Source organism: Pituophis catenifer, unplaced genomic scaffold (genome assembly GCF_029215685.1).
Source record: "Pituophis catenifer annectens isolate HBS135680 unplaced genomic scaffold, rPitCat1.0.hap2 SCAF_1, whole genome shotgun sequence".
NCBI lineage: Eukaryota > Metazoa > Chordata > Lepidosauria > Squamata > Colubridae > Pituophis > Pituophis catenifer.
The window spans coordinates 146294990-146308845 of record NW_027256881.1 but is presented as its reverse complement, the minus strand read 5'-3'; the positions used below and the strand labels follow the sequence as shown (position 1 = coordinate 146308845).

The window sequence follows — 13856 nt, the reverse complement described above, 5'->3', positions numbered from 1 at the left end:
AAACATTCAATTAGATGCCTCTGTGCCACAGTCTGGCATTTAACTATCCTGAATTTATAGGCTTATAAAAAGATGTTTAAATAGAAATAACACATCTCCCTCTACTGCAATGTCTCCACTAATTTAAACCCCTCCCAGTTGGGTGTGTGTGTGGATGCTTAATATTTCAATTTTTTTAATTATTAGTCCTCTGTTTCATATATTTTTGGAAGGATACAGGTAGATTCTGCAATAGGATAGCAGGCTAGATAAAATGATGAAAAACGATCTACCTCTCTTGTCTCTGCTAACATCAAAAAATCCCTTTACCTTAATGGAGTTATCCCTTAGGCCGCTTATAATCTTCTCATCATCATATTGTAGACAGTAAACACCTTTACTATTCTCAGAGCGGCACTGAATTCTTTGCAAGTTGTGCCTTCCACATCGCCAGTTAGATTCTATTGTCTGCAAGAGAGCAGAAAATGTTTGGGTGATACAGAATCCTACCAGATGCCACTGAAATTTCATCACAATGGTATTTTAAGCAAGCCTTTGCCAGCTACGTGGATTCATTCTTGCCTCCTTCTTGTTAGAATCCTCTGAAGTGGCTCCTTCTGAAGCTGCTTTTGGAACAACATAGAACAGCCCACACATTAATATGTGGGACCCACTACTCAGAGATAACCTTTGCATCTGTAGGTTTTCTGGTACAATTCAAAGTACCATCATCCTATGAAGCCTTACAGTGCTTGGCACCTGCAGGCCATACTCTTCTAATGCACTTTGTCCCAAGCACACAAGTTGCAGTTCCTGTTGTATGAAAGAGGCACGATTCATAGTGACAGACTTCAACCTTAGGAACCCCACAAAAGAGCTGGCTGTGCCTTCACTTTCAAATTTTAAACAAGGTCTTAAAAAACAGAACTATTCAGAAGGGCATAGATGCTTATTACCAGGTTTTTAATGCTGATATGCATATGCTTTCTCTAATTTAATTTTTTATTTAAAAACATTTGAGTTAACATTTATTTTATTCCATTTAGAGGTGTTAAATTTCTTGCACTTACTTAAACAGAATAGAGGGAATAACAAACCTTGGCTATGGCATTTCTCTATAGAGAGTCCAGCACTCATTTTTGAACCAAATGATATACTTGATGATACAATCAATAATAAAGCTATACAAAATTTTCTCTGCACAGAACAGATGATTTTGGATGGCCCATGGTTTAACTCCATTCATGGAACAAAATGAAGCAGTTTTGAGTTAGGCCGAATTATCTTGGGACTACAGAGAAAAACCAAGACCATAGGTGACTAAGGGTGATAAAGGAAATAAGATACTGGGGATGGGGCAGGTGGTTAGCAACCATGTTGTGCTGCAACATCAGTGAAGGGAGGGAAGGCAGGTGCTGGAAAAACTGAGAGCAAGGGCTGGTGGGTTATGCTGACCTGGAAGCTGCTCCAGGGAGAAAGTAAGGGAGGCATATGAGTCTTGCTCTACTCCTCTGAACAGTTCATCTGAAACTCAGCACAACCGAGTTATCTAGATTTTGTTTTTGCCTGATCATGGCTGCTCTGATTAAAATGGTTGGCATAACATGACAATCTGACTTGGCTTTGAAATATAAACTGTTTTTTTCCCCTGTGACGGACACCTCATTTACTACTGTGGCAAATTAACATTATTTGTCATTTCAAATAATGACAGTGACTACAAATAGTGACTACGTTCACTATTTTCCTCATTTATAATTATTGCTCACAACTGCATATTAAGCATACATAAATCTGTAAGGCAGAGCTGAGAAATATGTAGTTTGCTAGCTGTTTTTGGAATTTCAATTAATATCCTACCTGACTGTTTGCCCTACTAGCTTAGTGTATTTCTTTCTTAATGTATAGGATGTGAACACAGAATTAAATAGAACTTTCACAGTGTGAAGTATTATATGTGTTATACTCTTAGGTAAAAAATACTGAATGTGGGAAACCTCATTTAATTTGCTTCCTCTCATCCCAAAATTTAAACTGATTAAATCTCTATTAGTGCCATATACCGTATTTTTTGGAGTATAAGACGCACCTTTTCCCCCCTAAAAGGGAGTAAAAATTTAGGTGTGTCTTATACACCGAATGTAGCCCTGCCCACCCACTGGCCCCACCCTTTGGTCTCTGCCTCCCAGTAATTTACCTCCTTGCAGCAAGCAGCAAGAAGAAACAGCCCATTTCAGCGTCAGCACAGCCTAATTAGCACAAGTTGATTGTCTGTTGGACCAGCCTCCCGACTCTCAGCTGTTTCAGGCTGCAGGGATTGCCATTGCCTATTGCTGCGCAGGCCTCTGCTGCTTGCTGCAAGGAGGTAAATTGCTGGGAGCAGATTTTTTTTTTTCTTGTGCTAATCAAGCTATGCTGAAAACGAAAATGAAAGTAAAGTAGGCTATTTGCTGTTTGCTGCAATGAGGCAAAATTGCTGGAAGGCAGAGGCAGATTTCTTTTTCTTGTTTTCCTCACCAAAAAAGGTAGGTGCATCTTATAGTCTGGAGCGTCTTATACTCCAAAAAATATGGTACATTAGATGGGTCTTTCATGATTAAGCTGTAAGGCCCCAATTAATTAATTTTTAAACTAATTAAAATTTCTGTTTACAGTTCATCACATTTGTCATGTGGGCAATAGCTGAAGTGATCCAAATATTTTGGAAGGTCACTAATTCTTGAGATGCAGCATGTAAGAGGCTGTTCATTAATCCTAGTCAAATCAATTCTATCAAAATGTTTAGTAGAGAGAATTTGCTTTCCATGTGTAGATTGAACATCAAAGCAACAGGAATGTGTTATTCCTCCCTAAACCAAAGAGCTAAGAATAAAGTCTAGGCAGGTGCACCATTCCATTCTCTGGGTATATGTGATTTCAGACAAACAGCAATGTGGTACTGCTGCTATGGGAAAAAGTTTAATATTTTTGAGAATTTCTAAAATCCTTTTCACTGTGACAGTTGCCAATATACTGGGAATATAGCCACAATCCACAGAAACATTATAGCTGCAAAGAAATTGGCAGGAATAAATATATTTGAAAATACAAAGAGGAAAACATCTGAAAGAATTAAATAATAGTCCAGTGGATAGATACATGGATGACCAGCAGTACAGGGTTCTATTTGCTATCAGGATTCATCTATACCCAAATCAAATACTGTATTTGATGATACAACACATACAGTGTAACATGGCCCATTACAGAATCCAGGTTGGCAATCAAGAGCACTGGCTATTTCAGGCACTCCTTGCCTCTTACATAGCTATCACTATTTTCCTAATTCAAAGGATAACTACCATTACTCTGTTACATCTGTGCTAATGCTTTCATAAGCAGTAAAAGAGGGAAGGTGGACTCCTTCTAACACTTTGCAGGGTATATCTAGTAGTTATACAGGTAAGCGCTTTAGTCTGGCAAGATTTCTGTCTATAGGCAACAAAGCAACTACTCAGAAGTAACTGCTCTTGGTTTCTTGGTCCTGACAGCAGGTTAGGAAAAAAGTTAGAATGTATGATGTTTTAATTCAATCAAACTTTGATTTTGAAAGAGAGGAACTACGGTATCCTAAAAAGACCTGTTTTGACTTGACCTGGAGATATCAGAGAACTGAAGCCTTCAAGTTCTAAAGGTGATGGAGGTTAAGGTGTGGATGGAAATCTGTCCCTGACGAATGGAGAAGTTGAGTCAGCTTGAAATTGGGAGTTATTCCTAATAAGTGAACAAGACAAAAAGGGCAGTCTAGCTACCAAGATCACCAAAACAGGTAACAATCACCTCTAGGCGAGATGGGCAGCATACAAGTCTAATTACGAACACAAACAATGTAGTGGGTCACATCCTGAGTTTTATCAGAACTCTTGGGAGACCCTTCTAAAGTTCCACATACAACTAGGATTGAGCAGGCTGGATATATCATTATCTGGTATTATATTTATTATTTATTAGACAAATTTGTAACTATTTGAAACAAATATTTCAGGAGGCTTGACTTGTTTTTACTGCAGGTTTAGAGACTGTTGGACAACTGTTCTGCTTTACTGCAGGGAAATAGCCCTAAAGGATGCATTCAGGTCTCTGGGATCTTAATATGTGAATTATTTTTCTATTTCTTTAGTTCTATAGTGTATTCTTATTTGTTGTTAGTTTCCCAAAATGTTTATGACAGTATTGTATGTGGGGGGGGGGAGGAGTGGGGAGGGGGAAAGAGAGTGATCAAACAAACCGACAAGGAAGGATCTGGTAGACACCTACGGTGCATTTAGAAAGTATTCAGACTCCTTCACTTTGGTCAATTTTGTTATAGCGCAGCCCGATTCTACAGTTGTTGGAATTCATGCCAATGTCATATTTCAGTTTTTTTAAAAAAAATAAATTCACAGACATTTTAAGGTTCTGTTTTCACTTTGTCATTATGCAGTACTGAGTGTAGATTAATGAGAAAGAAAAAAAAAGAATTTCAACAACTGAAGAATCAGGCTGTAGCATAATAAAATTGACCGAAGTGAAGGGGGTCTGAATACTTTCTGAATGCACTGTATGTCTCATTATTTGCATATCTCATTTTGTCTTCAGGGAATCTACATTTTAATTTTCAAAAATCCTTTAAAGTAAATTGTAACTTCCAGAAATAGTGGGTTTCTATTTTTTTCCTCTTGCCTTTTACAACATCAAGTACATTTTAAACAAAGTAATATTTGAAAAAACATACCTCTATATCTTGTATTATCTTTGGATACAGTGACCTATAAAATGAATTAGGAGGGCCATCTGTGGGCCTGTTTTTAAACAGGTACTGATCCCTGTAAAACAGTAAGAAGAAAGAGAGGTGTAAATTTTTCATACAGAAATAAAAATGTTTGAAATGACTCTATGGATATCAGCAACATACTGACGTTGTAAAGCCATCTCCAAATTTTGAATAGCACTAACTTAACTAATTCTGTTACGCTGCTTGAAAATTTAAACACACTGACTGCCCTCCGATGAACCTACCACATTCATACCTTATTTTGTGCTTTTTGTTCTTATTTTATAAAAAGCAACATCGAAAGAGCCAAAGTGAGAATTCAATGATCCATATTATTCTTTTAGTTAAATCCACACATAGAATTAAAAGTTCTACTTTTGATTCTATTCCTATACCTGTAAAAAAAAAACAACTATTACTGCCCTAGAAAGAAATTGGCTTGGGTAGCTGAATGCAACCAGAGATGTATTCTTCTCTTCCTGAGGTTTAGACACTAGTTTCCATGTCTTTATCACACAGAATAGTGAGGAAGGCTATGAATGTTCTTTCTGTAATTAAACACCAATAGGTTTGTTCCCTACAAAATACAAAGGCTTCCCTGCATTGACTTTATTAGGTGACCTCAATGAAATACACTTTCAAAGAGGACAATCAGAGCCAAGTCAAGAAGCAGAAAGATAGAGAAAGAACTGGAGTAAATAACTCTTAACTAAGAAATGCACTGCATTTTCTTCTACATTTACCACAATTACTGCCCAATCAGGCCAGATGTGCTCAGTACATTAAGGGAAGTATTTCCATTCCAAAGGAGGAAGGATGTTTATTCCTTTTGCACAGATACATACCAGCACCTCCTTTCTGAGAGCCCCTTCCAGAGTGGATCAGTTCGTACCATTCTCTCAATAAGCTTCTTCCAAAGCATTCCTTCTGAAATAACCCGCTGCCATTCCTTACAAACCAATTCAGCTGCACAAAGGGATCTGGCATCTAGGTAGGAGAGGATGTTTTCTGCTATGTGATCTAAGCCTTGTTCTATCAAAGAGAGAGGGGGGGAGAGAGAGAAGAATTGTCAATCTTTGTGAAACAAACACTGTGAAATGTGTAAAACTTTTGAAACTGTGAAACTTTGAATTCAGAACTGCAGATAAATGCCATGTATTGCACACAAAATGCTCCACAGAATGCTATGATTCAATATAAAGAACTGAAGGTGCCCCCCCACCCCAAATAAGGTCTTTTGGACCCCTGCATGTTAACCTGAAATATATGTCTAGCTGGGAACCAGAGAGCTGCTTTAAACATGATCAAAGGAAACATTTTCATTATTTTTTTCTGACTGCATTTTTCTGCACCGGCGCAACAAGCCACATTGCATCTGGCTGCAAGCAGCTGCAGAAAAAGTCAGGCAGCAGCGCAACAGGTGTTGGGCCATGGGAGGACTGGCTGCAGTGGTCCTAAAGTAAGCGGGTAAGACATCCCCCAAAAATTAGATCTAGTGCTTAATTTGGGGCCCATAAGAAAATAAGACCGGGTCTTATTTTCGGGGAAACATGGTACCAAAAATGAACCCAATTATATATTATAAAAAACCATATCTTTATTTATAACTAGAATAATCTGTGATATAGACTCTTAATTTATGTTATACAAAGAGGTTTAGTACATCATGGTTTTCCTACAGAATTGATGATCATCTTATTTGATAACAAGCCTTTAGAACAAAATTCAAGGAATCTCTACTAGAAGGACTTGCAATGCAAATACTAACATTTCGGAGTTTCAATGGCTGTGTGCACACACACTGCAACCAAGTGATTGCATTTTGAATTGCTCTGTGTGGTTCAATCCAATACTAAGCATGCCAATCTCAAACATTAATTGGGCAAGGGCACTGATCTAACAAAAAGCAGCTCCTGAAATGCTGTTTCTGATTTGACAGGAACCATCTATTCTAGAAATAGTAAGGCATGATTCCAACTCCATTCAATGAAGGTAAGGGTGAATGTTTGTCTTACAGCATTAAGTACTATTCCCTGACCAAATTTGCCAGGACAAATGAATCCTGCCTTAGTCTTGGCCAGCATAAAACAGCTCTTGGGAGCTTTGCTTCTTTTCACCTGGCTGTGAAGATCATTTAAAGCAGAGCAATTTGGCTGCTGGTTCAAAAGGGATTTCTAGCTTTGGCTGCTTGAAAATTAGAACCCCGTGTTATTATCTTGGGCTCCAAAACATGCATTTGATCAAAGAATTATATCTCCCTTTAAAAAATGGTGGCCAATTTATGATTCACAGGGCCCCATAGAAACCTTAGATCACACAGTCAACATCTGGCAGCAAAATGTCAAATTTTCAGCAGTGCCATTCTCTCTATTACATCATCTTATTCTATAGGCTGAGAATGGAAGCCTCTAGCTCCCATTCCCATTCTCAACCACTCTCCAAATTACAGTTGTGACGCTTCAGGAGTTATCTTCATAGATTTCTGTGGTCCTCAAAAGCTGGAAGTATAATGTTGGCCCTTCATTTCCTCAAACATTTGGGGTGGGGGGAAGGCAACAAAAACACTTTTGATACTTGTAGACTTTAGTCAAGAAGTGTCATGTGGGGTGAGAAGGGCAAGGCTAATGTACTGTGAGAGTTAAATCTCACACAGTTATTGAAAAACAAGATCAGCACAAATCGAGCTACTGTTAGAAAAAGGAGAGAAGATAACAATCCAGCCTGCTCAAAAACAAACAATCTATTAGATTGGGTGGGAAGAAAAAAATGAAACAACAACAAGAGCATACATATATATTTGAACATGTATATGTATGCTCTTGGGAGGTATTGAATCGAAGTTCTTGATTCAAGGTAATTGGTGAAATTCCTTGGTAGGGGTTCTAACTTTCTTCAGTAAACATTACTTAGGTTCTTAAATATTTTTTTTATGAACTTGTCTAAGAATGGTTCATTTCTTCCTGTGGTATGAAGCCTGACAGCTTCAGCAATTAAGCATAATGTATGTTCTTATACACAAACATTTTCTCATGTTTCCACAAAATTTAGATCCTCACAACAGACCATGTGCTAAGCATTTTCTTTATATCTGCATTGCATGTACTGTAAGTTTTTCCATCCACTTTCTTTTTTTAAAATCATCTCTCCCCCTTATTAACACCACAGGAATTGACGAGAGAAAGAATCACTGCAATATGGAATGTGCATGCATGCACACACACACGTATGATTTATGTTATCTCCATCCTATATGCAGGTTTGCAACCCAGCTGAAAGATTCACATACTGTAATCTGGTTTCTCCAGAGGCCGCTGGAGCCCCACCGTCTTTTCTATACCGTCCCAAAAGAGAAGGTTGAAGACCATTAGAAAATTCAGTGACAACTTCTTGATGTGGGAGGGGAACACCACCAGTAGGACCATCCTGGATAGTCGTCCTCATTTAATGACCTTAACTGGAACTATAATTTCCATTGCTAAGTGATACTTTCATTAGGCAAAACTTCATAGAACTGCATCACTTAAGAGACAGCAGTTTTGGTAGTCCTGGTAGAAGTTGTTAGGCCAGCACTGTGCCAAGGTTAAATGAGGATCTCATGCTTCTCCCTCTTGCTTCTGCTTCAATTCCACCCCGCCATTTGTCTCTTTCCATCTCTGCCCTTCTAGCCACCCTGAACTCCACTGCCTCCAGCTAACCTTTGTGTCTTCTTCCTCCTGCTACTGATGAGGCAACGCCCAGCCTGGCCCTCTGCAAGGCAGTTACTGGCTGTGTGCAAGACCTTCCAAAATATACCAATCTCATCACATTCAGCAACCAAACTTTAATGCCACATTCCTGGAAAATTCTATAATTCAGGCCTATTCATTTTATCATGGTTTTTTTTTCTAAATTGATAAAATGGTTTCTCACATTCACCATTCATTCAGTCTTGGGGGCCCAAATGGCCCAGTCACTTACCTTCATTTGTTAAATTCATTATTTTATACAAGACCCACAAAGAAGAATTAGTGATCAGTTAAAACATATGATTTGATAATTAACAATTAAACAGCCCATACAATCATTTATGTCAGTTTATATCTGATTATATAGGAAAAGACTGGGTGGAGGAAATCTGTGACTATATTCGAATAGTACATTGGAAAAAATATACTCGGTAACCCCCCTTTTTCTCTGTAACCAAGAGACCAAACCCAAACTTGACACTTATAGCTCTAGGAACAGCCTCTACTCTAGCAACATCATCTAAATCATGTGACGCTGTAGTTTGCCTGAAGTTTGAAACAAATGCCTTCACCACTACATGCTAACCGCAACTAACTTGACAAGAACAGTCTATGCAGACTAAACATCCTACTACAATTTTTGAAAAAGTTCATATTGTAATTATCACTTTTTTCCATTAAAAAGAAGCCAGAAACCACAAATATTTTCCATTTTATGTATATGTAGACAGGTGCACATTTCAGAAAGGATGGTAGCAAGAGGAAACTAGCTGAACATTCTAAGTTTATATAAAACTATCTTTTTTCAGAACGTTTTGTTTTTATGTCACAGTAGCCAATTATAAGATTAATTCAGAACAGCTGACAGAATAAACTGTTATGGCCATTTATATATCTTTCAGGATTATGCAAACACCATTTCCCCCCTCCCTATTTCTTTACTGGTGAGATTGTAAAACTACATTTGAACGTAACTTTTTCTATAAAGATTAGTGCTTGCTATTTGGGCTAGTAACGTAATGCTAAGATTACAAATTTAACCAAGTAAGCCACAGAAGCTCTTCAAGCATAATGCATCTTTGTTTTGACCTGCAAATGGATTCCTCAAACAATGCACCCTTTTAATTGCTCTAGAATACAGAAAGCAAAGCTTCTGTGGAAAGGCTATGGGGGTTCCTTTTCTATCCCCTTCCTGAAAAACCACTTAAGGTATGTGGTATGGTATGCAGGAATCCAAAAGTAAAATGGTAACAAGAAAAACATCAAAGCTTGGACTTCTGTTAATAAAAGCACTATCAGGGAAAAAATTCTTTCACATAAAACATGACTTTTAGCAATTTGCTGGATAGCTTCCTTGGCAGCAATACACAAGTAGTCTCCCACGGCTTTCTATAGTCTGGTCTTCCATCCTGACCCAGCTTAGCTTCTGAGCCCAGCAAGATAGTCCTGTGCTGCAATCTGTTTTAGTCAAAAGCAGCATTCAAACCAAAACAAGCTACCGTATTTTTCGGAGTATAAAACGCACCTTTTTCCCCTCTAAAAGGGGGTGAAAATTTAGGTGCATCTTATACACCAAATGTAGCCCCGCCCACCCACTGACCCCCACCCTTTGGCCTCTGCCTCGCAGCAGTTACCTCCTTGCAAGCAAACAGCAAGAAAAAAACAGCTCCTTTCAGCTTCAGCACAGCCTAATTAGCACAAGTTGATTGGATCAGCCTCCCGACTCTCAGCTGATTTGCTCTCAGATGTTTTGCTCAGGGCTCTGCTGCTTGCTGCAAAGAGGTAAATTGCTGGAGCAGATTTTTTTTCCCCTTGTGCTAATCAAGCTATGCTGAAAACGAAAATGAAAGTAAAGCAGGCTGTTTGCTGTAACGAGGCAAAATTGCTTAGAGGCAGAAGCAGATTTCTTTTTCTTCTTTTCCTCACCAAAAAAGGTAGGTGCGTCTTATACTCTGGTGTGTCTTATACTCCGAAAAATATGTTACTTCTTGACAACTTTTCTAAAAACATGTATGTTCTACAGTTTGGGAGTAACACCGAGGAGACAATTTTCAGTGTGCCCAGTAAGGATTTTTATATTTGCCCCAAAGGCCAAAAAAAACAAAAATAAAAATAGAATAAAATCATATGAGAATGATTAACAGAAAATGTTTGTGATCAATGTATTCCAAATACTTTAATTGGGAAATTAAACATTTAAGTAAATAAAAATTAAATGATGCTAATAGCAACACAGGCACAATGGCCCCCAAACTATCAAGAGTTGACGTGTGTGTGTGTGTGTGTGTGTGTGTGTGTGTGTGTGCACGCGCATGTTTTTTTCAATTGTTAACTTAAATTTTCCATTGCATCTCTAGTGAAGATGTAGGAAAGCAAACACATTTATGGCAATCTTAGCAGAATTTCCCAGATACTTAACTTGGCACAGCTTGATTGGGTCTGGGGTTGGACTGGACTTAAAGCTCATAGACTCAACATGGCTAATAAAAATTCTAGGCGCAAGATGCTAAAACAGTTAATATTTTCTTTGTCAACATGAAGGTCCAATTCTTACTTTATATGCAGTTTAATTTCAATATTTCTTTCTTCTACTTTTCCCATTTTTTAAGTGCCCATCTACAGCTACCTGAAAGAGCTGTGGTGGCGCAGTGGTTAGAATGTAGTATTGCAGGCTACTTCTGCTGCCTGCCAGCTGCCTGCATTTTGGCAGTTCAAATCTCACTGGCTCAAGTTGACTCAACCTTCCATCCTTCCGAGGTCGGTAAAACGAGGACCCAGATTTTGGGGGGCAATATACTGACTTTGTAAAACTGCTTAGAGAGAGCTGTGAAGCGGTATATAAGTATAAGTGCTAATGCTATATTTTGTTACGACAAAGCTAGGAGACCACTAGCTGTTGCTACAATTAACTTCTGTGCCTTGAGCAACTATGGCTCTTGGGCTCCCACATTATCACCTTCTCCATTCTCTTTCTTTCCCCTTCTATGTATCTGGAACCATCCCTCTTTTTTTCCTGCTTCAGACCAGTAAAGGGGGATGTGGTATGTGGCATAGTGAGAAATGTCTGGCAGTTTCCACCCTCCACTCCTTTCAGTTTCATTGCCCGAATGTGTTTTCTTTTTTTTAAAGTACAACTGATGAGATACTTCTCTCTCTTCTACCAAATACTATACCCCTTTCCCTCAGTGTCAGAAACCCTGGCGATTGGCAAAGCTCTATTGTGTGACATGGCTTAAAACACGTTACAAATGGAAATGAGGAAGGAGACTGGTGTGCTGCCTCTTAAGGCCATTCAATATTTGAGGAGTCCTTGCCATTCTTTTTTTTTTTTTAATAAATAAAGTCATATTTCTTTCTTAAGCGGCCAGAATGTGCCCTACTTCAAATCCCTTCAGCTTGCTGATACTGGAAAGAATGATAAGAGGTAGAGAAATCTTCTTGAAAGAGACAAACCATTCCCACCATTTTTAGTGTGGTCAAAAGCAATATAAGTGATTTGTGCTGTTACGGGGAATGGTCCAATAAACTTGCTAAATCTTAACATGGTTGGGGGGGGGGAGAGATTCACTTGGCAGAAAGGCAATGGCAATGGAGCATTCTGATGATGATGGCCAGCTGAGCATTTGCTTAAGGCTATTCCCTAGGAGATGTAGAGTTGTCTGAAGCTCCTGGGTGGTTTGAACTCATTGTCTGAACAAATGAGTTCTCTTGATGTAGGGAGGAAATCACAGTAAGGAACAAAGGAGGACTTTTTTTGGAAAAAAGAACACTAAAATAGTGTTGAAATCTTGACAAAGCAGGTCAGTAAAACAGCCCTCAGGAGGAGCAACTATGGGAGATTTGTAGGTTTGCCAATCAGAGGCTTGGTGACAGATACTTCTATTCTGACCCAAGGCCACCACAAGTCATGAGGAGGATTATAAAAGCATAGTTCCCAAGGCACAATTAGAGATAACTATCTGTAAAGTAGTAGACAGGAACTGGATGGAGGTGGACTGAAATGGATTGTCAGTTTGGATTGAAAGCTCACTTAAAGGGGATATATCTTTCTTGATTAAAGAAAAAAATCCAATAGTATGGTCAAAATCATAAAATAATGAATTAGCTTATGGTAAATGTGGGAAAAACTCAGAAAATGCTATATGTCTTTGACAGTGTAAAAAGTCACTGCCAAAGCAACACTAAGTATATTTTAACTGGCTATATAAAAAACCTCCAGGGGAAATGATAGCTCTATTATATCTAATACAGTTAATATAGGTAAGTGAAAGGCATATTTCTCTAGCTTAGCATAGAGAATGTTGTCATGAAGGCATTAAAAAAACCACTCAAACTTGATTATGGAGAGAATGAGCCTCTAAGTAAATCCGCAAATAATCTAAATATGCTATCAACAACTCATCCAGAAAATCATAGCAAGCATGATTCATATGTCTTTCAAAGACCGACAGATTGTTTACCAATCCTAAAAGCATTACTGCATACTGCAAACTTTCACAGGAGGACATTTTTGTATAAACCAGACTGTAAGCTTTTCTGAAATACTCCATAGTAAAAATTAATACTAAGAGTTCAGAAATTTGGAGAAAGAGATAATAACCCCCATGAATTACCTGAAGGAACTATTACTTCTTGTCAAGAAAAGGTGAGTGCATAACTAAGGAAATCAGAAAGAGAGATAAAGCCTTCCTTTCCTGTAAAGTCTTAATATCTTAAGAAAGGTAACTCTCTATTTGATAACAATTGTAGGTATTTCATAGGAATTTGGGCTCCAGGAAGGAATACGATTGAAACCATCATGGTCCCAAATCCCAATAAATATGGTATGAGTGGTAGACAGCCCATTCTCAGAACAACCAGCAAATATAAGTTGTTGTAGGAGTTCTTGATGTTAGCCAACAGTGAGATGGAAAAATTGTGTATAATATGTGATAGTAACTGAGCATAGATGCCAACCTGCAGTTGTTTCATCTGTAATAAGGAGGTTGACAAAGTAAATTGGAAGCATGGTCATGTGACCAGCCAGAATTGTTAAAGTATGAGAGCTGGTCATCACATTGGTAGAAGTCTAGTAGTCACTTCACACAGCCAGCAGGCGCAGTCTGTCTCACCCGCATTAAAAAGCACAAACCTTATCCCCTCTACACGGGAACTGTGTAAAGAAAAATAGCACAATCTTCCTTTCTTAATCTGAGTGTGTAAGTTTCTCTTTTGAAAGTAGAATAACTTGCATGGAATTCTTCTGCCATTTCTGTAATTTCATTCTGAATAAACCTTGCTGTTCAGAACTCAGAGAAATGTGTTCTTGGGAATAATTGCTTCCAGGCAAGGCTTGCCAGAAGAACGAACATTTAGTACTC

The 13856-nt window shown here is 38.3% G+C and overlaps 1 protein-coding gene across 4 annotated transcripts in view; it reads right to left on the bottom strand.

The window, feature by feature from the left end:
• FBXW11 (F-box and WD repeat domain containing 11) overlaps window positions 1-13856 on the bottom strand; it is an 83096-nt gene that overhangs the window by 9596 nt on the left and 59644 nt on the right. For all 4 annotated transcript variants that reach the window (XM_070933043.1, XM_070933044.1, XM_070933042.1 and 1 more), the window contains 3 exons: window positions 5617-5803; window positions 4733-4823; window positions 310-447 (listed from right to left, as the gene is read on the bottom strand). In XM_070933043.1, coding sequence (XP_070789144.1) covers window positions 310-447; window positions 4733-4823; window positions 5617-5803 — 416 coding nt within the window. The remainder of the gene's footprint in view (window positions 1-309; window positions 448-4732; window positions 4824-5616; window positions 5804-13856) is intronic.